This window comes from Heliangelus exortis, chromosome 6 (assembly GCF_036169615.1).
Source record: "Heliangelus exortis chromosome 6, bHelExo1.hap1, whole genome shotgun sequence".
In the NCBI taxonomy this organism is placed as follows: domain Eukaryota; kingdom Metazoa; phylum Chordata; class Aves; order Apodiformes; family Trochilidae; genus Heliangelus; species Heliangelus exortis.
This window is the reverse complement of record NC_092427.1, coordinates 20,962,099-20,989,060: the sequence shown is the minus strand read 5'-3', so window position 1 is coordinate 20,989,060 and position 26,962 is coordinate 20,962,099. Positions and strand designations below refer to the sequence as shown.

The 26,962-nt window shown below is 42.1% G+C and overlaps 1 protein-coding gene across 1 annotated transcript in view; it reads right to left on the bottom strand.

Annotated features, from left to right (window-relative positions):
* The window catches only part of TRPM8 (transient receptor potential cation channel subfamily M member 8), a 44,800-nt gene extending 42,769 nt beyond the window's left edge, over positions 1 to 2,031 (bottom strand). Inside the window, exons 1-2 of the mRNA XM_071747096.1 lie at positions 1,915 to 2,031; positions 311 to 384 (exon numbers count right to left, since the gene is read on the bottom strand). Of these exons, the coding sequence (XP_071603197.1) occupies positions 311 to 384; positions 1,915 to 2,031 (191 nt within the window). The remainder of the gene's footprint in view (positions 1 to 310; positions 385 to 1,914) is intronic.
* Positions 2,032 to 26,962: the final 24,931 nt, after the last annotated feature.

Below are 26,962 nucleotides of genomic sequence, written 5' to 3'. Positions count from 1 at the left end.
ATATATTCAGAATAATTTGGAGATCATTTGTCTAGAGCTGGAAGAAGCATTCCAGGGTGCCTGTCTGACCATCAGACTTCCAGCTTTTTTGACCATGACTGCAGAATACCCCAGACACATGCAAACAAGCAATGACAAGGAAAGGAGTTGTACAAGCAAGACCACTGCAAGATGAGATTGCAGTGCTAGATTCAGACCCTTAACAAAAATCCAAAAATGCTGCACCCTGCCCAAGCCCTGTCACGTGGCAGAGGTACTCTCACCTCCCAGCCTCCCATGCCTGTTAAACAAGAGAAAAATGTCTGCTTACATTGACTTGGTGTCTTTTGTGAAAAAGACACATTCTCTCTTCTTGAAGTTTTCTTGGATGAAGTTGACCAAATCCTTGGAAAAGAAAAAAATAACTTCAAATATCTCATGAAACAGAAGAGACGACAGAAACAGCATAGTCAGTTTGGACACAGAGTAAAACTGGTGCAAATTCTCAAGTTTCCTTTCTCAAAGGGGGAGAGGGGGTGGGAGGCAACTAGAAAGTACTGATGAGAATTGGCAGGACACAAAAGACTGCTAAAATCCACAGATAGGCATGCCAAAAAAACATGTGGGATCAATATTTTTAGGATATATTGTGCTTGATAGATAGAAAGAGTCAAAAAATTTGGCTTTCTCCTAAAACCAAATATTGAGCAGATTTGATGTCTTAAGTGTTACTGGACAGCCTATTTTACATTCAGTTTATAACCCAGAAGACCTACATAGAAAACACCTTAATTGAACTCAGTAGCACAAGATGGTTACCTGTAGACTGTGCAGCATTTCTATTTGCATGAGCTGCCACATTTCCAAAGAACTTGCAGCACTGACAGTATTTTTAAAGCAGTGGTTAATTCTGGTCTAATTACTGCTTAAAAGACTATAGTAAACCCTGTTCTTTTCCTAAGGAAAAAAAAAAAAATTAAAAAGATAATAACGTCCTCCTGTGTGGAGGCTATTTTAATCCAGTACAAAAAGACCCCAGCAGGACACCTGAGACCTGACCAGCTGAAACCATACTTTATGTGAGCCCAGTGGAATATAAAGTCTCTCCAACTTATTTAGCCATTAACTCTCATATTAATCTTGGATCCACAAGTGCAGGAGAAGCTTTCAAACTTGAGAGAAGCAAATTCACACCTTATTTACCTCTGTAAGCTAGGAAACAAAAGAATTTCCCACTTACTGATAAAGGTTTGGGGGTTTTTGTTTGTTTTTAAGCACACATGGATTTGCAAGCAAAGATTTAGCTTGGAACAAATAGGGAAAACACACAGCTATAGTTGGGTTTACCATTTTGAGAGAACACTTGTAGTTAAACAGCAGTTAGAGGAAGTTATTCAAAGTGGAAGTATATTCTTTGAAAAGGACTGTAATATCCAAAACAAAGGAAGAGAATATAAATAACCAGTAAAAGCCATAATGATGCAAGGTGCAAAAAAGAAAAGGGAGGGGGGACCCACTTGCTCAAGCCCTAAGAGTTGGTCATTAGGCCTCTTGCAAGCCCATCAGAAGCAAGACCTCTGCCAGACAGTACCTGTGATGAGCAAACAAAGGTTTTTCAAAGGATGTTTAACTTCCTTATAGATTGTTTGCATGAAGAAGTTTGGGTTCTTCTTTATAAAAATAGAGAATTTGTTTGTAACTGAAATGTGGAAAGGGATTTAAAACCAGAAGTGACTAAGAACCTACAATAAAAAGGCACAGGGACCAATAGGAATGCAATGCATCCTTAGACTTTTACCTTGTCAACAAAGCACTACTACTTCCTGAAGGGTCACTAGCTAGGAAAACTTCTCCATAAAGGGAAAACTGACAAATGATTCCTCATTCTCCTGACATCATCTGGTTCATATCCTCTGGAGCTGAGCAGATACTCACGCCATCACTGCAGGACACATCTATGCTGCGTGACATACTGGAATAGAGGAGCCTGGAACTCTCAAAATTCCCATTTCTTCGGTGTCTCATGGTGCCCATAGAGACCTGAAGGAACATAATGGAGGGGGAAACAAAGGAGAAATGGTCATTTCTTTCACTAGATAAAAATGGCAAGGGCACTCAGTGCACCTCTGTAATGCAAGGCAGAGGTTGTTCAAATCACAGAATCATCCAGGTTGGAAAGGACCTCTGAGATCCTCAAGTCCAACCCTTGATCCACCGCCACTGTGGTTCCCAGACCATGGCACTGAGTGGCACATTCAGTCTCTTCTTAAAAACCCCCAGGGATGGAGAATCCACCACCTCCTTGGGCAGCCCATTCCAATGCCTGATTCCAGCATAGAGAATTAGGAAGTGTATTGACTCAGTGTGAAAAAATAGTATCTGATTTCATACAACAAAGAACCCTCTTTCTTTCCCCACCTCAAAAAGAACCTCAAAAAGCTTTGAGGAAGCAACATGCCTTATACACCATTCTATGCAATTCATTGCCTTGTTTCAACTCTTTCCCATGCAATTCATTGCCTTGTTTTAACTCTTTCCCTTCCCATCTCTGATGGGTGTGCTGAGGAACTTGTGCTATTCAGTGTTTTATGTATAATGACCAGAGTCTAATCAGTGCATTTACAAATTCAGCAGGACATTAAAAAGAAACATTTCAATCCCACAGAAAACTAACTGGGGTGTAAAAGGAACTCAATCCAGCAGTATGCCAGAAGCTTTGAGTAGATGCAGCACATGAGCACCAATCCCTCAGGTTTCTGTCCACTGTCCTGTGCCAAGGACAGTCTACATATGCAATCCAGACAATAAGTGAATTTAAAGTTTGTTGGATTAAAAAGTAAATAAGTCACCTTTGGAAGCTGACGCCCTTCAGTTGCCCTCTACAGCAGCCTTGTCTGTGACAGATCTCCCTGTCTGTGACAGAACATTGCTTAGTTTGCACCAAAGCACAGAACAAAATTTTATTTATGCTAACAGCAAATACTTCAATTCCCTTTACATTACTTTGCAAAATAATAGTATATTTTCCTGAAAGCAAGGTTAGCAGCCAGTTAACCTGGTGAGCTCTAACTCCAGATCTGCACTCAACTGTGAGCGCTGAGCTTGCCTGTCCGGTGATACTGCTACTGAAAAGCATCCCTCCCAGACACAGGAACATGCATCCTCCAGCCCCAGTGAAGCATTCCTGTGTAAGAATATATAAATTCTGGAGCCCAAGAAGTAGCAAATGGAAAAGACAATTTATTTAGGGTGTTCCAGAGAAAACAGAAATGGTACCAGTAGCAGGAAGCAGTAGTCATAAAGAGAATGATAGAGTGTGATGGCAAATAACACCCAAAGCAAAAAGTGAGTTTGCACAACCCCCCCCCCCCATGTATTTATATTGCCAGTTATTAAAAAGAAATTTTGAAAATTCAAAAATATGAGGGGGAGCACAATTGATTCATTCAGCATTGTTTACTGTGCAAGGTATAAGTCAGTCCACAGTGACTCACTCCAACTTCTTGGGTAAACCTGGGATCTTAGTTGCTCCTTTTATCACTGTTAGGTAAGGGAAGAACACAAAAAAGTCCTCTGCCTCCTTCCCACCTTCTGCATGGAACAGGAGAGATTTGTTGGAAAGTGCATTTCATCATGGTGCAACCTGAGTTATTGGCATGGTGGAGCTGTCCCTACCTTTTGAAAGTAAATCCCATTTATTCTGCACTGACTTAGTGTCACGTGAATGCTTAAAAAGGCACCTGCACTCAAAAGTTGGCCACTTGGAACCATCACTTATGGAAAGCCAGTGTTCACCAAAAGTTGGAAGGACAAATGGGTGTAACATGGGAACAGCAATGCTGTTTCTCAGGAATGGCCAACACCAGAGCATTTCAAACCAGGCTGGCATTATTGTTCCACAGAGAGAAGAGCCCACTCCAAAGGCATGGCTCTCTGCAGAAAAAAGAATAAAAGAAGGCTATATAGACTCTGCAAAGCATAAAAACAGAACAAAATGTTAAAAATTTCATCTAAGGACTCCCAAGACAACACTGGGGTAGCTTGCATGCCACATGAGATTCATATAATACTGCAATTCAGGGACAGATGTGAAAGCCTGGGACGTGGTTGGGATGTTTGGCTACATTTCACACCAACTCCACAGGCACTTGAGCACTACACCACCTTCCCCAGCCTTCAGATTAAGAACAGAAGTGTGGCAAGCTTTGTGCCAGATTCATAAAAAGACTTGGTGGCATACTAAAACATATCTCTAGAACAAAATAACCTCCAAAGAGGCCAGCAGTCTGGTCACACCCCGTTCAGATCTCCAGCAAGGAGCATGGCTTGGTCTGGAACAGCAAGGATCTGTGGAAGGTCAGAGCATCTCTTCTTGTAAAGGTATTTGCTCAAGGGCCTCTTCCATAAAAAAAAATAAAATAGTGAAGCCATAAGAAGAACATACAGAGAAGAAAACCTGATCAAAAGACAATTAGAAGGGAAGTAATGACACTCATATGTGGTCAGTCACACTAATTGATAAGGATATGTGGAATGTGGGAGTGTTTATGTGATCCCATGGAGGCTTTCTGATGGGGTAGCCTTGTTCAATGGGATACCAAGGAAAGAGGAAGCCATACACAAAATATATAGAGGTTTAAACCAGGTAGCAAATATTGTGGAAACAAAGATGATTAAAAAAAAACACCTTGCCAGCCACACTAATCAATGGGTTATCAAGAACCTGCTTGGGAACTGGGACTGTGCAGGTGACAAGGGTAAAACCTGAGGTTGGGGGATGTTGGAGAGGGGCTTGTGGGACTCTGCCAACTGAGGAGGAAAAGGAACAGCAGAGGAACAGGCAGAAAGGGGTATATAACAGGCCCTTTGCATGTGAAAAGGGGCCAGTCAGACACCCATCTTGCTGAGCCCTGCATCTTATCACTGCAGTCCCTCATATCTTCTTAATAACTTAATGATCTGGGAAGGGGTGCTGGGCAGACAGAAGGGGTTGTACTCGTGCTCAAGGGATCTGCAAATGTGTGTGTCCTTGTGAGCCCATAGTGTTGTGTTTGTGCCTGTACCAGTGACCTCCTGTCTCTGCTGGCTCAGAGGAAAGGGCTGGTGAAGAATCACCAGGTTACCCTGACCCAGAACCCCATTAAATGCAGATGAAGCACTAGAAGCTTGCCAAGAGCAGTCAAACTACCATTACTTTCCCAAGGCCATTTCAGCTGCCATTTCAAGGCCACTGGAGCCTCTTGCTGGGCACCCATAAAGAAACCACTTGAGAATCACTCAGGGACTTGGTTTGCATGACTCCTACATTGACAGATGCAAGCCTAAACACAGTGGTTCTGAATTTATTGTCTGGCTATACAGTCTGGTAGAATAAAGCCTAGCTTTACCTTCCAGAAATATGGGACAATTGTCCATCTATAGGACTGCCTGGCTTTTGTCCAAATACCAGACAAGTCCAGGGTCCTGCAGGCAACATCCCCTTCCAAGGAGGACCATGGCCCTAACTTAGATTTACAGGATTAGATCAAGAAGGGCCTGGTAAACAAGATCATAGAACCATATAATCCCTGGCTGGTTTGGGTAGGAAGGGACCTTAAAGATCATTTAGTTCCAACTCCCCTGCCATAGGCAGGGACACTTCCCACAAGACCAGTTTGTTCCAAACCCCATCCAACCTGGCTTTGAACACTGGGCCACAACTGCTCTTGGGAAACCTGAGCCAGTGTCTCACCACCATCACAGTGAAGAATTGCTTCCTAATGTGTAACCTGCATCTCCCCTCTTCCAGTTTAAAACCATTACCCCTTGTCCTATCACTACATGCCCTTGTGAAAAGGCCCTCCCCAGTATCTTGTGGATACTGGAAGGCCATTTTAAGGTCTCCCCAGAGCCTTCTCCTCTCCAGGCTGAACAACCCAAGAAGACCACCAACAAAAGATTGATAGTTCTCACATTCTGTTTCCAAACAGAGCAAGCTACAAGACTTTGGTGTTGGGGTTTTGACACATTTCCCTCAGCACCCCAAACATTTCAGGATTCCTCCTTCCCTCCCTGAGCAGCACATGAGCTTTGCACATCTCCCCTAGTGCAAGGATACTTTCCAGTCATGAGCTAGAGAAGCAACTACCAAAGCTCTAAAAGAGTTTTTCTTCTACAAAGACACCCTGCCATTGCAAGTATTGTAGGTATGCAGTTCTTACTGTATCATGTGATTGATGTTTGGTGTAAAGGTGTTTTTAAAGCTGTAATTCAAGATAAAAGTTCCATGGGGAGAAATACATTTTGGTCTGTATCAATGCAACATGCTAATTGGCAGAGTTTTACTTTACTTGTTGATTTGTTTAATAAGTTAACATCAGAAAAGTGACTACAAGCATAACTGTAGAGAGAGAAGATAAAAGGAAACAAGGGCATTAAATTATTCATTCAAAACACTACAGGATTTCAGGTTTGTCTCACTGCATTTATAAATAATTAATAAGAATAAACAAACTGCAAGCTGAAAAAAGTTAGCAAAAGAACCCTGAAAACCTTGGACTTATTTATAAATTTCAGTTTTGAAAAGGTGCATTGATACCACAGTGTTTAGCAGCTATTTGTGAGCAAAGCTTATAAAATCCATAATTGTTATAACTAACACAGCAATCACACAGGCTTTAAAAGATGTGACACAGCTGCAGTCAATGTAACAGGCAAATGCAGTTCATTTTCCATCACATCTCCAGCCCATCCACTGTATAGGAGGACATTTTTAAAGCACCAATTAGCACATTAAAGCATAACCTTTTTAAACATTGAGAGTAATAACCATTAGATAAACACCAGAATAATCTTGTAAACATAAGACTGTTACTATGACTTCCATAGCATTTGAAGGAGCATATTCCAAGGAAATCATCAGCCTGGAAGTGACTAATAAAAATTATTAATACTTCTATTCTCAGAAAGGTTTCAGATAAATCTAACCACTTCTTGCATTAACATAATTCTAGCAACTCACTTTACATGAAAACTCCCCCCCCAAAAAAAGATGTTGCCAAACTTCAGATGCACAAGCTACCTAAATTTCAGCCTATTAAAACTAAAATTTTTCAGTAGAGAATAAACACTTCCTAATCACATATCAGTGTGGAGCACTTACCAAAGTCTCCAGAATATGCCCCAGCAGTCCTACTGAAATCATTACACAAAGAGGAAGGTTTTGATATACTTCAGCTTGCAAAGCCCCACCTTTTTTAATCCATGTCATGCTTTCCTTTTAAGGGAGGGCACAGAAGAAGAGATAATGCACAGGAGCAAGTGATGGCAGGATTATTTCCCAATTAATAATGAAAGCAGGCATAATTGCAGCAGGGGGCAGGGAATAAAAGTTGCAGGTTATTTGTAGGAGAACAGTGATGCTCCTGTTCTATCTGACTGCAAACACTGAGAACAACACTGCACCGAAATTTATGCACTTGATAGCACTTTTAAAAACAGAAGTACAATAAAATGTTTGTTGGAATAAACAATTGGATCAGAAGATAATGAAACCATGCTAAAATCAGCACTTATTAATCTAATTTACTAGAAGGTTGTTGAAACACTAGTGAGGACAACAGAGCATTTTGTAACAACTGATATTTTCACCTAACAAGAAATTTGCTCTCAGTTCCTTAAATTCTTTCATCTGACACTTACTGCTATAAAGTAATCTGGCTTCCTTCTGCCATTAGCTGCAAGCTATTCACTTTGGGAAGCATTTCTAGTGCTGTGATACTCACAGTGACTCCTTGGTCTGGAATCCCCTCTCCAGGCAGTGAATACCCAGTGTCCTTCTACATCCTTTTAATCACCCACTTTGGACAGATGTCACCACCCCACTAGCTCAAGCATTGTGCCCCCTCAGTCCTATTTTACTTTGCACTGCAGTGAATGATGATGGAAGGAGAAAGCATACCCAGCTCTTGAAGGCTGAAGTTGCTAATTCATAAGCAACCCCAGAGCTGTTGAGAAAACAAATATTAAAAACAACTGAGATGTTTTGGGTTTGTATTGATGATCAGAAGCTCAGAGTGCTGCTTCCTGGTAATCAGAGGTGTCTCCAAACTGTGCAAAAGTACATTTTGAAACCATGACCCCGGAACATCCAGACCAAGGAACCCGCTGCCATGCACTGGGCTCTCTCCACCCACCTTGCTGCAGGCTTTTTCTTCTCCTGGAAACCAGACTGAGCAATGCACCCAGGAATTTGTTCTCAGCATGCATTCAGTGGGCTAGGACATGTAAGTTAACCACCAAAAAATCTCAGCAAAAGTACTTCTAAAGAGCTAGTGGGATTTCTCAACCCTGCAGCCTCCAATATGCAGAAGGTCAGGTCCTACAGGGTTCATCCCAGTGTCTGGTAGTAAATCACTTTCTAACCCAGGCCTTAGGAGAGCTCAAGAGGGGCTTTTTATTGATGAAGGCAGAAGTTAAGTGAACCAATACACTAATTCTCCTGTGTCAAGTTTTTGTTTGTTATTCCAACTAAGTCTCACTCACTACCTCGAGTGAAATTTTTAATGCCAATTTGACTATCACAGGCTGACAGCATTAAAATCACCAACTACTGCTTATTACATCATTTTTAGGAGCAAGGTTGTTTTGGCTAAGCTTTGAACAACACATTAGTAGCATGCTGTTTACAGACATCTTACTGGAGGTTTGAACCTGGGACTTGACAGCAGCCACAGAATTCAGTGGCTGAAGGTATTCCTGGGTCAGCTGTTCCCACCTGAAACTCAGAGAAGAGCCTGAGCAAAAATACAGATGGGTTTTGCAGCTCTATCAAAGCATGATGAACCAAACAGGCAAAAAGGTGAAACCCTTTCTCTGTTGAGTGCTAATCATCATCCTTCCATGATTACTACATTCTCCCCATGGAACACCAGAGAGAACAAAATGCCAATATTACTGTGGAACAGCCAGGGCACTTACTAATTACAGAGGCTAAAACAAAGTGTTACACAGAGACTGACAAAGAACATTTCTATCACAGAAAACCTTCTGGATTTGTTTTGCTTTGGCTACAAGCTCTTAATGCTGTTCCTCTTTCCAAGTAGGAAACTGAAGCTGATGCAGTTGCACACAGAAGCTTGTTTATTGTGTATCACCTGCCTTCTGGACCTCTTTATTGCCTGCTATAACAACCTACTTCTCTTTCCCCTTTTCATCCATACTTCAGAAACTCACCCTGAGCAGGTTTAACAGCAAGTGGGGCTCCTTACCCATCTTATGTTGTGATTTTGGGTTCACAACCACTGGGAAGAACAAAACTCTTTCATCCTGTTTTCATCTCTGCATTTCTCAACAGTGTTAGGAGGTGTAGAAAGCAATGAAAATTATGAAATGTGAACTGTGAGATAATACAACACTTCTTACCCTCTTAAGCACCTTGAATGTAATTAGCATGAGCACAACAAACCTGGGGAGAAATAAAGATAATTATACACCATTTCATCTCCATGCCTCTCTGCCTCAGCTGGCTCCTAAAATGCCCAGCTGTTCTCAGCAAATGTGGGAAGGTCAATACTCTAGCAAAAACCCATGCCTCAGAAGTGTTGGGATAAAGCAGAGGAAACTCTTCAAATCAAACAAAAGGACAAGCACAGATTTTTTTCCTCCCACTTTTTTAGCAAAGAGAGCTCTGACTCCCATTTCTGTGTGTGGACCATTGGGATGCACCTACCAGCCACTATGGTCTCTTTCCTTTCAGATAGTACAGGCAATTTGTTGGCTTCCCTTCTGAATGGTATTAAAGCTTACAGAAAGTTAGGGGTTGGAAGGGACCTTGAAAGATTGAGTCCAAACCCCTGCCAGAGCAGGGTCACCTACAGGAGGTCACACAGGAACATGTCCAGACAAGTTTTGAACGTTTCCAGAGAAGGAGGCTCCACAGCCTCCCTGGGCAGCCTGTGCCAGTGCTCTGTCACCCTCACAGTGAAAAACTTTGCCTTATATTTATACAGAACTGCCTCTGCTCAAGCTTATATCCATTGCCTCTTGTCCTGTCGTTGGCCATAACTGGGAAGAGCCTGGCTCCATCCTCCTGTTTCTCTCCCTTTACATATTTATAAACATGAATGAGGTCACCCCTCAGTCTCTTCTCCAAGCTTAAGAGCCCCAACTCCTTCAGCCTTTCCTCATAAGGGAGATGTTCCACTCCATCATCTTGGTTGCTCTGCACTGGACTCTCAAGCAGTTCCCTGTCCTTCTGGAACTGAGGGGCACAGAACTGGACACAATATTCCAGATGTGGCCTCACCAGGATAGAGAAGAGGGGGAGCAGAACCTCTCTTGACCTACTAGCCACCCCCTTCTAATGTACCCCAGGATGCCATTGGCCTCCTTGGCCACCAGGACACATTGCTGGCTCATGGACATCCTTCCATCCACCAGCACCCCCAGGTCCCTCTCCCTTCACTGCTCCAACAGCTCAGTCCCCAGTGTACAGCGGTGCTTGGATTAGTAAGAGGAGCATCTGTGGAAAGTATTCTTCATTCCAAAAAAGGTCAACAAAATATTCAAACTATACCAATGTCCCGCCTGAAGCACAGGTTTGATAAGTCCCATTACAGCTTTGGCAGCAAAACCACAGATAGCAGAGCTTCTTTAGAGTATGGGCCTTTATGCATCTTGAAAAAGCATAAAGATAACCTCTGTGGAGATAATTGTTCAAGAATCATGGTTCAGATCAACAAGCAACATTTTTCTGGTTGCTCATTTCTTCCTATATTCAAAATGGCAGGTGTACTGCTGGAGATAAAAGTTTTGTAAATGACAGCCAGATCCAGTGATTCTTTCTAATTTTGAATGGAAAACCCCGTAGAATGGCACTTTTCCAGGTGGTTGCTCAAGTGACAAGGTTTTAATATTAATTACTGAAAGCAATTTTGTTAATTTCAGCCATTTGCCTTGCCAAGTATGTAACAGAATATTCTAAAAGACTATAATGACACACAAAATGTCACACTGAAGAGAAGATAGCCTAGTGTAAAATGGCAATATTTTGGCAATTACAGATATTTGAACTATTCAAAAAGGGATTATTGACAGAGTCCAAACCTATTATGAACACCTTTTATTAGTCAGAGCATCCAGCTAGTCTCCCTGAAAGAGGACAGTCTCCTACACTGTTAACAGAGATAGAGACCTAGCATTACAGGACCTTGAAAGCTGGATTATGACAGAGCAGAAAGCTGTGGTCCTTTCCTCTTATTACCTGTCTTGCTGTTTCACAAGCATTTAAAATCCATTTTAACAATTTAGATTCCTAAATGCAGACACTTGTATTTACTTTAAGTATAAGAGGGCATTACATTTGGGGAACAATGGGTGAAATCATTCCGATGTGCATGTTAGCCCAGAAAGCTTTAAAAGTGATTTTGGTGTGAAATATTAATAGGTATGAACAAAAAACACTGTCAGATTCTTTCTGTAAAAGCACTAAAAATAAAAGAAATCCACCAAAAATAATTATGTAATTTTCAGCTTACCAATTTTCAGAGTGCCTAGCAATTGTGCACCTCAGGCTTTTATTCACTTAATTTGATGGAAATTTTCTGAGAAAGTGTTCATCTAGCTTCAAAAATGAAAAGAGAGAAGAGAGAAAAGGAGAGGAAAAGCTTAGGACACTATATCAGCTAAGAAAAACCCCAACAAAACCAAACAAAAAAAGCAACCAAGCATGCCCCTCACTTCAAACATTCCAGTCAATTGAAGACCCACTCCCAAGAGCTTCAGTGCAGGAGGCTCACAAGTTCAGGTTTGCTGCAGCTGCATGGATACCTTTGAATTTAACTAGGATCAAAATAAAAATGTGCATTAATCCAGAACAATTCAGTTGTTGACTATCACAGGGAAGTCCACTTCATTTACAGAGCAATTTTTAACTCTCCAATGAAAGCTTTGAAAAGTAAAAACCAAAAAACTGAAATTCAGTTCTCTTCACATTTGCAGCAAAACTAAACTCAAACAAAATTAACTTCCTACTTCCATAAGTAGTAGATGTAAGAAAATGTATTTGAATACAACCAGAATGGTTGGGAAAAATATTTAGTTCATTTATTGTTCAAGGTCATTGTAACATTGCTGCAAGATTCAGGAAATTATTCTTATTAATAACAAGTATCACTCAGTGTTTTAAAATTCATAACTTTCAAATATGCCTGGGGCTTGGGTCAGAGATGTTACAAGGAAGCTCCCAGCTCTTATAAGACACTGATTACAGCTCATTGCTGGCCATGCAGGTGGGCAGTGATGAGGTTACCAGGAGAAGTTCCAAGACAATAAAAAGGTTCTTCAGGGCACTGACAGGAGGCTCTAGGGAGGTGGGTTCTGGCCTCTTCTCCCACATGAATTACAATAGAACCAGAGGAAATAGTCTGAAACTGCCCCAGGGGAGCAGTTTAGACTGCATCTGAGGAAGAATTTCTTTACTGAGAGTGTAGTTAGGAATAGGAATGGGCTGCCCAGGGAGGTGGTGGACTCAGCATCCCTGGAGGTATTTAAAAACTCTGCAGATGAGACACTTTAGTGAATCCGGGTCATTAAGTGGGAAGGTACCTTTAGAGTTCTCTGATTGAATCCCAAATCTAGGTAAATCAGAACTGAATTACCCATGGCTCAAAGCAACTTGAATATTTCAAAGATTAAAATCTCACCACCTCTTGAGACCCAATTTTGTAATGTTTGACCACCCTCACACTGAATTTTATTTCTACTACCTAATTACTCTTTCCTGTGTTCCAGCTTGTGTCCATTGTGACCTGCCCATCTTGCAATACTCTGAATACACTCTCCCATGTTAAGCAGTTTAACATCCCTTAAAATGTTCCAGCACCTTCTCATCTCTCCCTCTCCTCATGCTCCAGCCCCAGCCACCCTGGTGGCCTCTCTTTTGCCTCATCCCAGTACAGTAAATTGTTTTAGTCCTGTTGCCTTCTGTTTTCCTGCTGCCACAAAAGAGCAAGGGAAAGCAATCACAAGGGACAGCATCCACCATCCCCATGAAGGGGATACAAAAAGAGTGCCAGGAGTATTGATCAGCTTGAGAGTTTGTTTGGAAATGCAGGGCATCCAGAATGGTAAACTTACCGTGCCCAAATTTTGTGAAAACATCACTTCTGGCAGCAGATACTGGACTGTTGCTCCACCAGCAGAGAAGAGATGTGGGCACAGGCTAAATTAATTTACCAGCCTGCAGCACCTGTTGGAAATAGCAAGGGTGCAAAATGCAGTGGTCATAAAAGACTGAGTGGGACTGTCAGAAACACTGACATTTCTTACTCATTTGTCCTCAATCCAGCCACTGCCTGGAGGAGCCCTAACTTGCATTCTTCCCAAGCCCTTACGTGTGATAATGAAGTTCAAAAGTGCATTTTGTGGGAAGCAGGAACCTGCCCTGAGGTACTCTAGAATACTTATAATCAGAGAAATACCATGAACAAGAAGCTGGATTTATAGTTAACCTGAGGGTGATGAGCACAGGGGAAAAAGAACAACATTAGGCACTCTGAAGCAGAGGAACTAATTTCTTAGATGCTGGGAAATAACTGTTAAGGCTTGTAAGGACAGAGAGCCATCACCTCTGCACTGCAGCAGCCTGAGCACCCAGTCAAAGCCCATCTTTTAAGGTACTCCTACAGTGATTAGAGCACATCAAATGTCAACATCTTATTTGCCAATGTTTACAGTGTGGCAGCTCCTGAGCAGGTCTGATGAATGAAAATAACAATAACAATAAAAGCTATTATTATAAAAGCTAAAAACAATAATTGCTGGTTTTATTTTGTTCTTGTTATTACTACAACAAGAACAGTAGCAACAACAATAATAGATGACATTCCACAGCCTTTCTCTTATTCACTGGGCAGGTCACCAGGTCATAGAATAAAACCAAGGTGGTCAAGCAGGACCTGCTTTTCCTGACCCCATGCTGGCTGGGCCTGACCCCCTGCCTGTTCTGCACTTGCCATGTGAGAGCACACAAGATGAACCTCTCCACAATTTTTCCAAGCACCAAGGTCAGGCTGGGAGTCCTGAATCCTCCTTCTGGCCCTTCCTGTAGACGGGCAAAATGTTGGCAAGCTTCCAGTCATCTGCACTCACCCCTGTTAACCAAGACTGTTGATAAATGATGGAGAGTGATCTGATCAGCTCCTCTGCCAGCTCCCTCAGTATTCAGGGTGTATTTCATCCAGTCCCATAGCTTGTGAGTGTCTGCTCATCAGCCTGCTGAACCCTGCACATTTCACAAGCAGAACCAGAGAAGGGATGAGATGACAAACCACCCTTCACACTTGTTTTCAGTTAGTGAGCTCTTGTTTTAGCAAGAGCTGTACCTTGTATTGACAGTGTCTTTTGCTCAAGGAACTGGACTTCTGACCTTCAAATCAGCTTTGACATTCACCCCAGATTACCCTGAATTTGTTTTCTAAAAGCAACATAGTGATGAGACACCAAGGACACCTTTTTGTTCTGGAATACAAAAGCTGGATTCAAACTTGATGAAATGGGAAGTAATGAAAACATAGATGGTATAGAATGCATAGAAGACAATCATATATATATATATATATATACATATATATATGTGTGTGTGTGTGTGTGTGTGTATATAAAAATACAACAAACTTTGCCAGGTCCACAGAAAAAATAATAGCCAAACTTGAGGCTTGCAGTGTGACTGAATTATCCATTTTGAGTCTTTAAACAGAAGACCTGACTCCTCGAGCCCTCTAAAAGGCTTTGCATTACTTACTGTTCTGTTCTCAGCACATCTATTGCTGGAAAGTCAGTTTGAGAGAAGTGGGAAGATGGGAGGAAACCGCTTCCAAGAAAATTTAGCTCAGATCAAAATCCAGAAGAATTGCCCACCCAGATGAGAATATTGAGAAAAGTTTTGAACTAAAAGGTCTCAAGATAAGAAGCACTAGAGGCAGCGTTAATAGACAGAGGTAGCACCTCTGAAAAGAATTTCAGCACAGAGGGAGAGGCGAGGAGGAAGAGATACAGTCAATGGAAAAAAATCCCCTGGAGGCTGAGGTCAGACTGATTAAGACACCGTTTCAGTCAATATCCGCTGAAAACCTTTGCTGAAAGCAAACAAACATTAAATATACTTTTTCAGATTCTTACAAGGAAAAGACTCTCATGGAAAATGTATGAAGAAGCTTCCAAGTAATTATAGATTAGCAAAGGTATATTTCTTTCAATGACCATTATTTTAATTAATTATTAATCAGCTGCCGCTGTCAGGCCTATGTGCCTAAAAACACCAAGTAGTTCATTCTTTACAGGGATAGTTGATAAATTTGATTTTATATCAATCATGCAGCAGTATAATGGAAGAGAAGTGATTTGATCCAATTACTTATATATTTCACTGTACTCCCAATAGTATCAGGAGTTTGGTGTTGGGAGAGGGTGGGTGCCTTTCATGGGCTTGAAGGGGAAGAACATCACATCAAGGTCTCTCAGCCTCACTGCCCTCACCTTGGGCCAAATCTCTTCTTTCACAGCAATTACCAAACACCCCACCTTTGTGATTCTCATCACCACTATACTTGAATGTCCAGTTCTACATTGATTAAATTCTGAAGACCTCAGAGTGGTTGTGGAGTCTTTATCTGACTCATGCCTAGAGCTGTGTGCTCTGAAGACTTTTTTCCAGATGAAGTATATAAGCAGGCATTATAAATTATCTGGGAAGCTTAAATCAGGTAGCCATTCTCTACAGATCCTATGGCAATTTGGAGCAACCCTCCATCAAATGCTGAATATTAAGGACAAAACATCCTAACATTCTGCACATTCTGATCACATAAAACAGCTGGATGCTGCCATTTATTCAGCCTCCAAAGTTAAACAAGAGCATCACAAATCCACTAGCTGTGACAAAGTGCAGCAACCACACAGTCTTTCCCTGGAGTGTCCTGATCCACAAAGGCACCAAGAAACCAAGAAGTTTCTAGCAAAACTCACTGCTACCTGCTACAGGATAGAACTGGTCACAAACAAGCAAAACCTTCTGTCCAGTCTCAGAAGGGAGACTTTCCAAAGGCCTGAAGAACCACTCAGCAGTGAACATCTACCTTTTTTCTTTTCTTCCCTCTGTTTATTTACCTGCTTGCCACTGACTCTACTCAATTGTGCTCTTTCCTCTCTGTTTGCAAAGTGGAAACTGCAGCAGACCTTAAGATGGGGTCAACAAACCCCAGAGGCAAACTCTTGCATGTGTGAACACTTGTAATTCTCCAAGCAGTGCTAAGTCTTGGACTGAGCAGTAATACCAGTAATTCTTCAAAGATTTGCAAGTCTTCAAGCTATTGGCATTAATGGTTTTTCCTCTCAGATTCTCACCAGACAGCCCAAAGACACAGCCCTAAATTTGATGAACAACTGCAGTTCCTGGTATTGAATAGGCCTTTAGGAATTATCGAAGAAGAAAGCCTGACAGACAAGGACCATTTGAGACATTCTGCACAGAGTTGTGGAAGAAAATGAGAAAGACAAGAAATATTGTCAAAATATAAAAAAACATATTAAAGACAACTTCAGATATTTAGATTATAAATGCCTATACAATCTGCTAGCAATTTTTTGCATGTCCAAAAAAAAAAAAAAAAAAATAAAAAAAAAAAGACTCTCAATCAAGTCAGCATCATTCAGCTTCTCACAGTGGAAGTAGCAATATTAGAAAGATCTGTTCTAAACTTTCACATCATCTCCAACTTTCCAGCTTCTCCAGTCTACCAGAAGGCTGAAACCACAGAAATAAAGCATGTGTTTGAAGTTGCCACTCCCTAATTTGTGAGAACACATTCTTGATCAACTAAAAAAATGATGAAAACATTTATGACTTCCAGCTTCTTTGAAACTGCAGAGAAAGGTTTTCACCCTAACAACTTGTATTAGCTAGCCTGGAATCTGCAACCAGCAACATTTAAAAAGTAATTTGAAACTGAAAGAGTACTTTTGGGGAAAGCATCTCAAATATCCAACAGATCTATTAAAACAGCTTTTGACAGACTAATCTATAAGCCTTCTTTTTTAGTGTGATATTTGTATTGATTTTTAAAATAGCAATCCCATTACTACACATTATCAGCATGGATAAGTATCTCTCTGAGAGTATTTAGAATTACAACAGGACAAATAGAGAACACGAGGGCAGTAATTTTCCATCACATAGAAAGGGAGGTTAAATGGTGAAAGGACCAGCTTAACACGTGCTATCTGCAAATCAAGTCCATCTCTAAAGCAAGTTTCCAGCACAGCAGCAGCTGTTACCCATATTAATTCCATACACTCTACTCTGCTCCCTTCCCAGAAGTCAGCTCCAACATCCCTCTTATTTCCTGAACTGCCTCTCCACCTCTCAGACATGGAAATTCCCTTTGTGATACATCCAGCTGTCACAGTTTTAGGGGTGATGGAGGAAAACCAGGAGCAAATGTACATATACACGGGGCTGAATCAGCACAAAGTCAGGAAAAGAGATGTCCTGGCAGAAGAGATGTGGAAGAGGCAGGCAGTTTGGGTTTCATAGGGATTCAAGGTCCCCTTGGATTTCTAGGGACAGAAAGACCAGTTCCTCCCCTGACAGAGCCCAGAAGCTGCTTTACAGACTTGTCCCAGTCAACAGAACTGACCAAATTCTCAACAGTACTGTTGTTGCAGTCAAAATAAATGAATGCTGTCACAGTAAATCCTGCAGTTCTCTAGCCCAGAGATGTATTGAGTTCAGCAGGCTTGTGTATGCAATAGTTTCACAGTAGAAATACACTTGTACCCAACATTTGCCAGAGCTGTGCAAGGACAAGTTCCTTTACTCACCCTGCATTCCAGATGGGTTTGTGTGTCATACGGAAAATTGACAAAATCAGTCCAATTAATATAGCAAAACTAAAAAAAAAAACCAAAAAATATGCAATGAGTCCACTGCAGCCTCCACCTCAGTGCTTTTTCTTCCCTGTACCTTTAGAGTCCTGTTGAAACCTTACACACAAGCAAGGAAGCTGTCACTGTTACTTAACAATCACACATGAGCAACATTAAGAGAATGCTCAACGTTTCATGGCACTAGACCCCACTTTTGAGGAAGATTCAGCAGATTAAAAAGAACTGCTATTCAGAACCACACTTTAGATACAACTTCTGTTTCAATACTGTCAGATGGACAGGAGGAGATGCTGCTAGAAGAACTATGCATTACTAGAATGGATAGGCTACTAAAATTTTAAGGTTTCCCTCTAAACAAGAGTGTTCAAATTACTATGTCATTCATACAGGATTTCCCCATTACACATGGACCTTTAAACAAGGCTTCCTAACTCTAGTTTGATGATCTTAAAATACAACTTTTAGACTGGTTTTAGATGGTCTTGAAAGCAAGCAACTGAAAGAAGGATCCAGAAGTCACTATGAAGCAGTTTAATGAAGTCTTCTGACAAACTTTTCAAAAACAAAGAACAGCCTAAGGAACATGTAAGAAAGGCCTGAAAGAACAGGAGGGGCAAGTGCAATCTGCCAGACTGCAAGGGATTTCCTCTATAGAGAGATGGCCAAGCTGGCAATTGTGGAGATCTTCAGGAGTCTTTGAGCAGACACTTCTGCAGAGAAGTCCATGGAGTTCTGTAGAGGAGGTGTGCTGCTTTGTACAGGCAGTTGTGTGACAAGATTGCCTCCAAAACATGAAAGCAGAAGACAACCCAACTGCTTCAGGTTGGCAGGAAAGCTGCCTCTTCCTAGTTTTGCTATGGATGACACAGAGGCAACAGTCCACTACAGGCTTATTAAGGGAAGAAATAATTGCTCCAAAATTTGCTCTCCATGAAAAAAAGTGTTCCCTCTTCTCAACAGAAGATGCCACAGTACATCTTACATTAGTAGAGGCACAAGCAGGTACAATGTGGAGTGGTATGGGTTACAGAGGTGGAAAACACAGGAAATGTCAGAGTGGCTATAGGGGTAACTACCCAGTACATTCCAAGCTGAGCACATCTCTGAGAATGAGGAAGAGAAAATAAAAGACTAGAATGATGCCTGAAGCTAGTCTACAGTAATTTGCTTTTCATGTTAACAAATCTTAAGCTTCGTAGAGTGTGGGAAAACACATATGCTCACAGTGCTAATTACAAAACCTCATATTCTAAGTTTGTCAAACTCCCTTACTTCAGAGAGAAAGTTCATCAGTGCCTGCTGATGATCATGCTGGTAACAGCAGTACTGCCATGACTCTCACAAGAGCCATTTGAATGGCCAAGCATTTCTTCCATCTGGTTTCTATTCCCCTCTGCTGGTAACACAAGCATAACCTTAAAGACTGGAGCCCAAAAAACATGGGGTGCAAAACCTGTGACAACGTGGCTGAACCAGGGACAGATCAGGTGCCATAACTTTTGATGCAGAAGAATTGAGCTGGTGATCTATGGTAAAACTGCCTAGACAATTCTTTGGTTTAAACTAGAAAAAGTTATTGTCAAATTTTAATCTAGAATTTTAACCTGATCAATTAGAGGAGACAGGATGAGTTGGAATAGAAAGAAATTTTGAAGAGAAATATCTGTTCTGCCTCATAGAGGGGGCTTTTACCTCTAACCTCAGTATTCTGGGTAAAAACAAATTCCATAGCCTTTTGAGTATCTACAAAATGTCTCATGGCCTTTGAGGCCTGGATAGCTGCTTCTGAAGCCCCTGGCATTTTTCCTTGAAGCCTCCCTGCTGCAGGTGTCCACATTCATCCTCATGTCAGCCCCCTCTGTCTGTCCTCTGGGAGCGTCTCTACCAGACATGCTCCGTGGCTCCATCCTGAAGAGCCATATAACCTATCCAGGAGGCTGAGACAGGACAGCCTTCCTCACTGGTGTCCAAACAAGAACAGTCAGTGATACAACACAAGGCCAAAACCATGTAAACAGACATTGTGCCTCAATCACAGAAACTGGGAGGTGGGAAGACTCCTTAGGGGCCCACAGTGCTATGGAAGATGAGCTGGGAGAAAAACACCATCTCCCAGCCACAGGTGAGCTATGACAGAAAAAGCTGAGATACATAATGCCTTCTTTGTCTCTGCCTTTAATAGTCAGACCAGCCACCCCCAAGGTATTCAGCCTCCTAACCTGGAAGATAAGGACAGAGCACAGAAGGAAGGAGTTAACAGCCTGCTGGAGCACCTGGGCACTCACAATTCTATGGGGATGGGTGAAATACACCCTGACTACTGAGGGAGCTGGCAGAGGAGATGACCAAGCCACTCTCCATCACCTACCAACAGACTTGGTTAACAAGGGTGAGTACAGATGACTGGAAGCTTGCCAATGTTTTGCCCATTTACAGGAAGGGCTCCTCCAGAAGGAGGATCCAGGGAACTCCATGCCTGCCAGCCTGACGTTAGTGCCTGGAAAAATTGTTGAGAAGTTCCTCTTGAGTGCACTCACATGGCAAGTGCAGAACAGGCAGGGAGTCAGGAAAGGCAGGGTCCTGCTTCACCACCTTGGTCTTACTCTATGATCTGGTGACCTGCCCAGTGTGTGAGGGGAAGGCTGTGGACATTGTCTACCTGGACTTGAATAAAGCCTTTGACACAGTCTCCCACACCATTCTCCTAGAGAAGCTGACAGCTCATGGCACAGACAGGTGGACTCCACTGGGTCAGAAATTGGCTGCATGGCAGGGCCCAGAGAGCTGTAGGCAATGGAGTTCAATCCAGTTGGCAGCCAGTCACCAATGGTGTTCCTCAGGGCTCACCTCTGGGGCCAGTCCTGTTCAGTATCTTCATTAATGGTACAGGAGGAGGGCACTGAGAGCATCCTCAGTAAGTTTGCAGAAGACACCAGACTGGGTGGGAGTGTTGATCTATTTTTTTTTCCCGTTCTGCTGGGAGGGAGAAGGAATAAGTGTGCATCTGTGGGGTGCTTAGATAACTATTGGGATTAAGCCTAGGTCTTCCAGGTCTTCCCTCCTCTCTGAAGATGCTACCTAGCACCTAAGAGCAAATCAGGCCACACTCAGTGGTGTTACACAGCCTGTGCTTGTTGCAGGGGGAAGAGCTGTGACATTCTTCACAATCTGACATGCAGAGACCGATAGAGCTCAGAAATGCTCAGAGAAGTTTCAGCTTATCTTTCCACTGGGGTTACACAAACTCCCCCAAAAAAGGTCACAGGAATATCAATTTGCTGTCTAAATGGATTCTGTGACCTTAAGGCTACCTAATGGAAAGAAAAAAAAAGCCAAAAAACCTCAAACAGGTCATGTACTAGAAAAGTGATAAAACCCACACCATTAACACAGAGATTTAAAGGCAGTTACATGACTCTACAGACCTGATTCTACTATGAAATATCCAAGGTAGTCATGGAAGTTCAGATGGTGTGCATGGGCTTTGCCAAGAAAATACAGAATATAAAAGAAAAAAGAGAAGGAAGGGGAAGGAAAAAAAAAAGAAAAAAGAGAGAAGAATGTTTCACTGTTTCCACAGTTGTTCTTATAGAGCTATAGGAAAGAAGTAAGGTCAAACAATGCCCAGGAACCTTCTTGTAGAACCCAGGGCTGATGTCTTTTAGGAGACACCTCTTTTATCCATTATTTGGACTGTACTACACCTCTCCCAGGCCTGGAGGAAGAAGAACAGAAAGGAGAAAGGAGCAGTGTCATTCCATGTTACACCTGTTAAAAGCCTGAGCTTTGTACAAAGTATTTCCAGCAGAGGCTGTTCAGAAACACACTGAATAACTTGCAGGTGATAAGAGGGTAGCAAGATGAGTGAATTAGACATTTCATTCTGCCTCTATCCCATTACTCATCTGTTTTCCCTCAACACTTGCAGCCATGCCATGTCTGCTACAGCCTCTAGGGAGCCCCACAACTGCTCTTAGAGCCTTCTGACCAACAGTAGGATATGCTGGAGAAAAAAAAAAACATCACAAATGTAAAATAAAAGGTATAAACAACTTCTAGATTGAGAATTCTGTGAGAAATGAGCCAGAGGTAAGCTGGAACAAAGAGCAGTCTTATTCAGATATAACTGTTTCAGCAAGTCTTGAAGTTATTTCTCAATAGAGCAGCTCTAACAACAGCAAGTTGCCATTTGTCCTTGCTGCTTCCACACAAACTGGTTTTGTGTCTAGAGCCAAAACTGGTTTCAAACATCAGCACTTAAAATCCACACGATTCTTTCAACCTTATAAACCAAGAGGAATTGCTTTTTTCAACCCCGTTTTGACTTCCAAGATCCAGCCTCCTTTCTGCCACTAGATGTCCCACTAGTAAGAGGAGAACTCAAATAGGGAGATGAGGGAGTGTGGATGCTCAGCAAATGTTATCCACAGCCTCAAAAACCACGGAGGGAAACCTGCTGGTTTTACATTACCTGAATAATTAGTGGTCTGACACTGCAGCAAGGATATGGATACAGACTATACGAGGAGAAATTCATGCACCAGAAATCCTCACAGACATTCTGTTGGGGATTATCAAACACATAGCAAACTCCACTGAACAACATCCCTTTGAATCCCTTTGAAAAATAGCCTGTTGTGGAATCAGATTGGTTGCTTGATGGGGTTTTGTGTGTTTGCTTTTTTTGGTTTGCTTTGTTTTGTTGTTGGTTTGGTTTTGTTTCTTGTTTTGTGGGTTTTGGGATTGTTTTTAAACAGCCCTCTCTCTGCACTGAATGCAATGCATGAGGATTTAAGGAGCTATTCTACAGGAACAATTAGCAGTAAGATAATTGCAATTTGGATTTTTAGTCGAGCTGCTTTGTATTCTAAGTCATTATTTAGCTCTACAAAAGCTTCCTCAAATTTTGGTAAATATGACAAAAGGAGAAATCAATTTGAGATTCTTGATGTAGTGATATATTAATTTGACAGTCACTTTGGTGGTATAATATTAGATATTATTCCTGTATTCAGGTTATTTCTACTCTTTTGTTATGTAAAGTTTATATATAATACTGTTCTAGCAGGGAAGCATTATAAGAAAGGTACTTTCCCTGTGGGAACACTGTGTTTTGTTTAAGTTTGCTTCAACACCAAAATAGTCAGGGTTAGAGTTAGGTATAGAGCTGTTAGGTATAGTTTTAAAAAGCTATTTATTAGAGCTAACACTATAAAAATACAATAGTATAGATAATTGTAAGTTCCTTTAGATGCTGGGAACTGCAGGTCGTGGAGCAAATTGGCCTCTAAGCCATGTGCTGAATGCTGTGCAGACCCCATCCACAGGAGATATTCTCCCATTTCAGTTATTTGAAGCAGTGTAAGATTTTCTCACAAGAAAACAACTGTATTAATTGTTTCTACAGTCAGACAGATCTGATAGTCACATGAGAACTTCTTGCTGTGCTGGGAGATGAAGGCAAGGGTCAGGCAAATGGCATCATCCCCCGTACCAGGGAGCAGCTGCCTGCAGGTTTCTCTCTTACAAAGAGGTGGCAGTCACAGCAGGGCCAAGGGACTTTTAGGGCACACCACAGGCTCCAAAGCCAGGATGGATGTGCAGCCTGGTGCAGTACAGGCCTGGGCAGATGCAGGTTCAATATTATGTGCATCAGTACCTTCTCTGTAGCTTCAGGTTAGGATTGCTGCAGAAAGTCTGTTCAAAACACACAAAACCACTTTGCATTTAAACATTCTGCTGTTCACAAAGATACAAAAGGCAAGAACAAAGAAAATTACCCTTCTGGAGTAGAAGCTGCAGCAGCCTCACTCTTCTTGTGTCCAGGGCAGCACCTGGTATCTGCCCTGCATCCAGCTCCTCCCTCTTCTGCAACCCCATCCTGCCCCACACGGCCTTGCTCCTCCCAGCCAAGCCTGAGAAGGAAAAACAGCCCAAGTGACAACAGAAAGCTCAGCCCAACTCAAACTACAAAGACTAGAAAGCCAATGAAGCTTGAATTGAATTGATCATCCTGGCACAAGGCAACAGCATCACATTCCACTGCTTGCACAGCCCGACATGCACCAGGTATTTTATGCTACAAAGGGTGCATCATTTCAGTCCTGTGGGGACACTAAATATTTGACAGCCATAGAAGTAAAATCTATTTTTATTTTAGAGAACAGTATCCTGGTTTTGCTTGTCATGATGCATGTCTCAGCACACAAAATGTATAAATAGAACAAGGATGGAAATATTTTATTCATGAGCAAAAAGCCCAGCTGTGTTCTGAGATAGCTTACCACTGTTTTCAAGGTATTCCATCTCAAGGCATTGAGCTGCACAGTACATCACATGAGAAGTGTCAGAAGTCTTCAGATTATTAACAAACTTGGCAAAAGATACACAGACTACTAACAGTGTTTGAGACAAGGCTTCCATGATCTATTGTCAAGCTGGAGTTCTATCTAGATCTCATTTGTATATTCTAGCTGTTTGATCCGTTTGTAAGAGCTGACCAGCTAAGGATTAGATTAGAAGGTGGCCAAGGAAGAAAGCTTTGGGCCAGGACTCATCTGACAGATGCCAGATTACATACTACAATTCACTTGGTAAACCAGGATTTATTTCCGCACCAATTATTTTCAGCTGAGAGTTCTAGCCATAGTTGATAAACAACTCAAAAGCATCTTCCTCTGAGCTGAGCAGCTTTGCTCTCAAAAGACTATCTACTGTCAAAACACAGTTAAGCTCAGAGAAATCTCAGGCTTCATTAAATTGGGGTGCTGACCTATGTGACCAACAGACAAGGCTGCCTGCTATATCCTTGCTTTTCCAACTGATACTGAGAACATGGCTTCAATGTGCTAAGTCAGAAACCAGAACTTTGTTGCCTAATCAGTATCTGTGAAAACATTTCCCATTCTTACAAGACTGGGTAGCAGCAACCTTTCCAGGTCACATCAGCATCCAGAAAAATCAATTAAGATATTGCTGGACAGCTGAGTGCAGAACCACAAAATTAAGCACCCTACACACTGGCAGGACCTCGATGCAACAGCTTGCCCTGAAAAGCCTCACCAGAGGTCTCTACCTGCAGTCCTGCCCAGGGGGGCCCTTTTGGCTTAGTGCTGGGCACCCAGCCTTGACCTGAACTTTGTGGTGGGTGAGCCAGTACCACCTGTGGCCTCCTCACTCAGGTGACCACTTGGACCCATGCTGCAACCTTGCTTACTGCTCCAACTTCTATTACTCCTGTGCTGACCCCTGGATGGAACCCTCACATAGTCTGGGGCTTTCCCTGTACCCACACCCAGATCTGCTGCTGTGTCCCCAGGAGCCTGAGTCTCTCTCATGAGGGCAGTGCCTGTGCTGGAGTCCCTCAGGGCTCACCCCATCACACAGAAGGGCCCTGCTCTTGCTGGCAGCAGTCACCTACAGAGGACATAAATCCACGTGGAGAGGTAAACGTTTCCAAATGCAAAAACTCCTCAAGAAACACCATTTCCACTTAGTTCCCAGACAGTACTAGCTAGTCAAGGTGATGTGGAAGGCATCGAGCTGTTGTCCCAGCAGCTCTATTCCATAACACATCAACAGCTCCATTTAACAGGTTGTGTCTGTCTTGGCTGTACCAAAGTCTCACATAGTTCATAGGCACAACACCTGTGGAAACAGCCTTCAAGGAGGCTGGGCTTCCACAGAGGAAGAGGTTTCACTTCCCAGCAGCACTAAGAGAAGGCCCTCTTGCATTAATTTTTTTATATTTTCTCTAAAAGCTTTTGGTATCACACTGCCTCCTCTTCCCAATACCCCTCCTTTTCCCCATAATCCCCCCTCCCTACTTGGAGAGCCACAGCAGATCTTTCACTGGTTCTCAGCTAACTGCAGGATTTGACCACACAGCACCCTCACAGCTCCCTAACTGCCTGCTGGACCAAAATGTCCCTTCCTAAGGGTCTGCACCAGCCACGCTGCCTTTGGAAACACCTTTGATGTGGTACAGACAGAACTGTTTCATTTTGCCACATAGACACTTCTCCCTGCTGTTTATTATTTCCAGAAATATTTGCACAAGTCATGCCTGACTTGGCCAGTGCAAGGGCACTTCTGCCACCTCTAAAACTAAACCCCTTCACTCCTGTCCCCTGTGCCCACAGAACAGTCAGTAATGGAGAACTGGCCAACAGCTGCTATATGGACATGGCTGGGTTTGCTTGCACTGCACATGGTCACATATGGAAGTACTAGATCAATGCATTGCAGACAGACTAAAACCTCCAGAGTTGGTAGTAAGAGTAGACTGAATACATATTTAAGTATCTTGCTTGGATATACATCACCTCTGAAAGCTGAATGGGGAAGCAGGCAATGAATGCTTTGATAGATATTCTAAAGGTTGTATCAACACAACATGATGGAAAACACTGCAATAGGAGAAAAATATGTACTTTGCATTATTGCTTCCTTGTGAATTAATACAATAACAGAACCACAAATTTGCTAGCTGAACCGTTTTGAATAATGTGATGTAAAATAACTGCTTTCATTACAGTTTCAAACACATTATGGGACAATTAACTCTCCCCCCCATACATACATGTTGTATTTTAATAACTGATTTCTTCAATGGATTATTTTTCCCTTCAAATACAGGACTGTGTGTCAAGGAAGGTCATTGGTTCAGCAGTCCTTAAGCTTAATTCAGTTTAACCTAGAAGCACCAAGCCTTATTTTTCTGATTTATCCAACATCTGATTTGTCTGAAGGTGGAGCCATCTGGGTACATGTGCTCTCCTGTGAAGCAGATGGCATTTTTCTTCCCCAGCTGAGACAAAAGGCATTTCTATTCCCACAGCAAGCCCTTTCACACTGCCACCCTCTGGCAAAAATTGCATTTGCAATATTAATTATAGCTGGTTTTGCCCTATGGCACATTCAATCCTAGAATCAGAACAGTTCCAAATCCTCTTAGTTACCGAGAAATCTTTTCTCAAAAGATGTTGCAAGCTAAGGAAAAGATAGAGTAAGTCCAAGCAAAACAGGAAACAGAGGGGTGTTCTCCTCCATGCAAGGT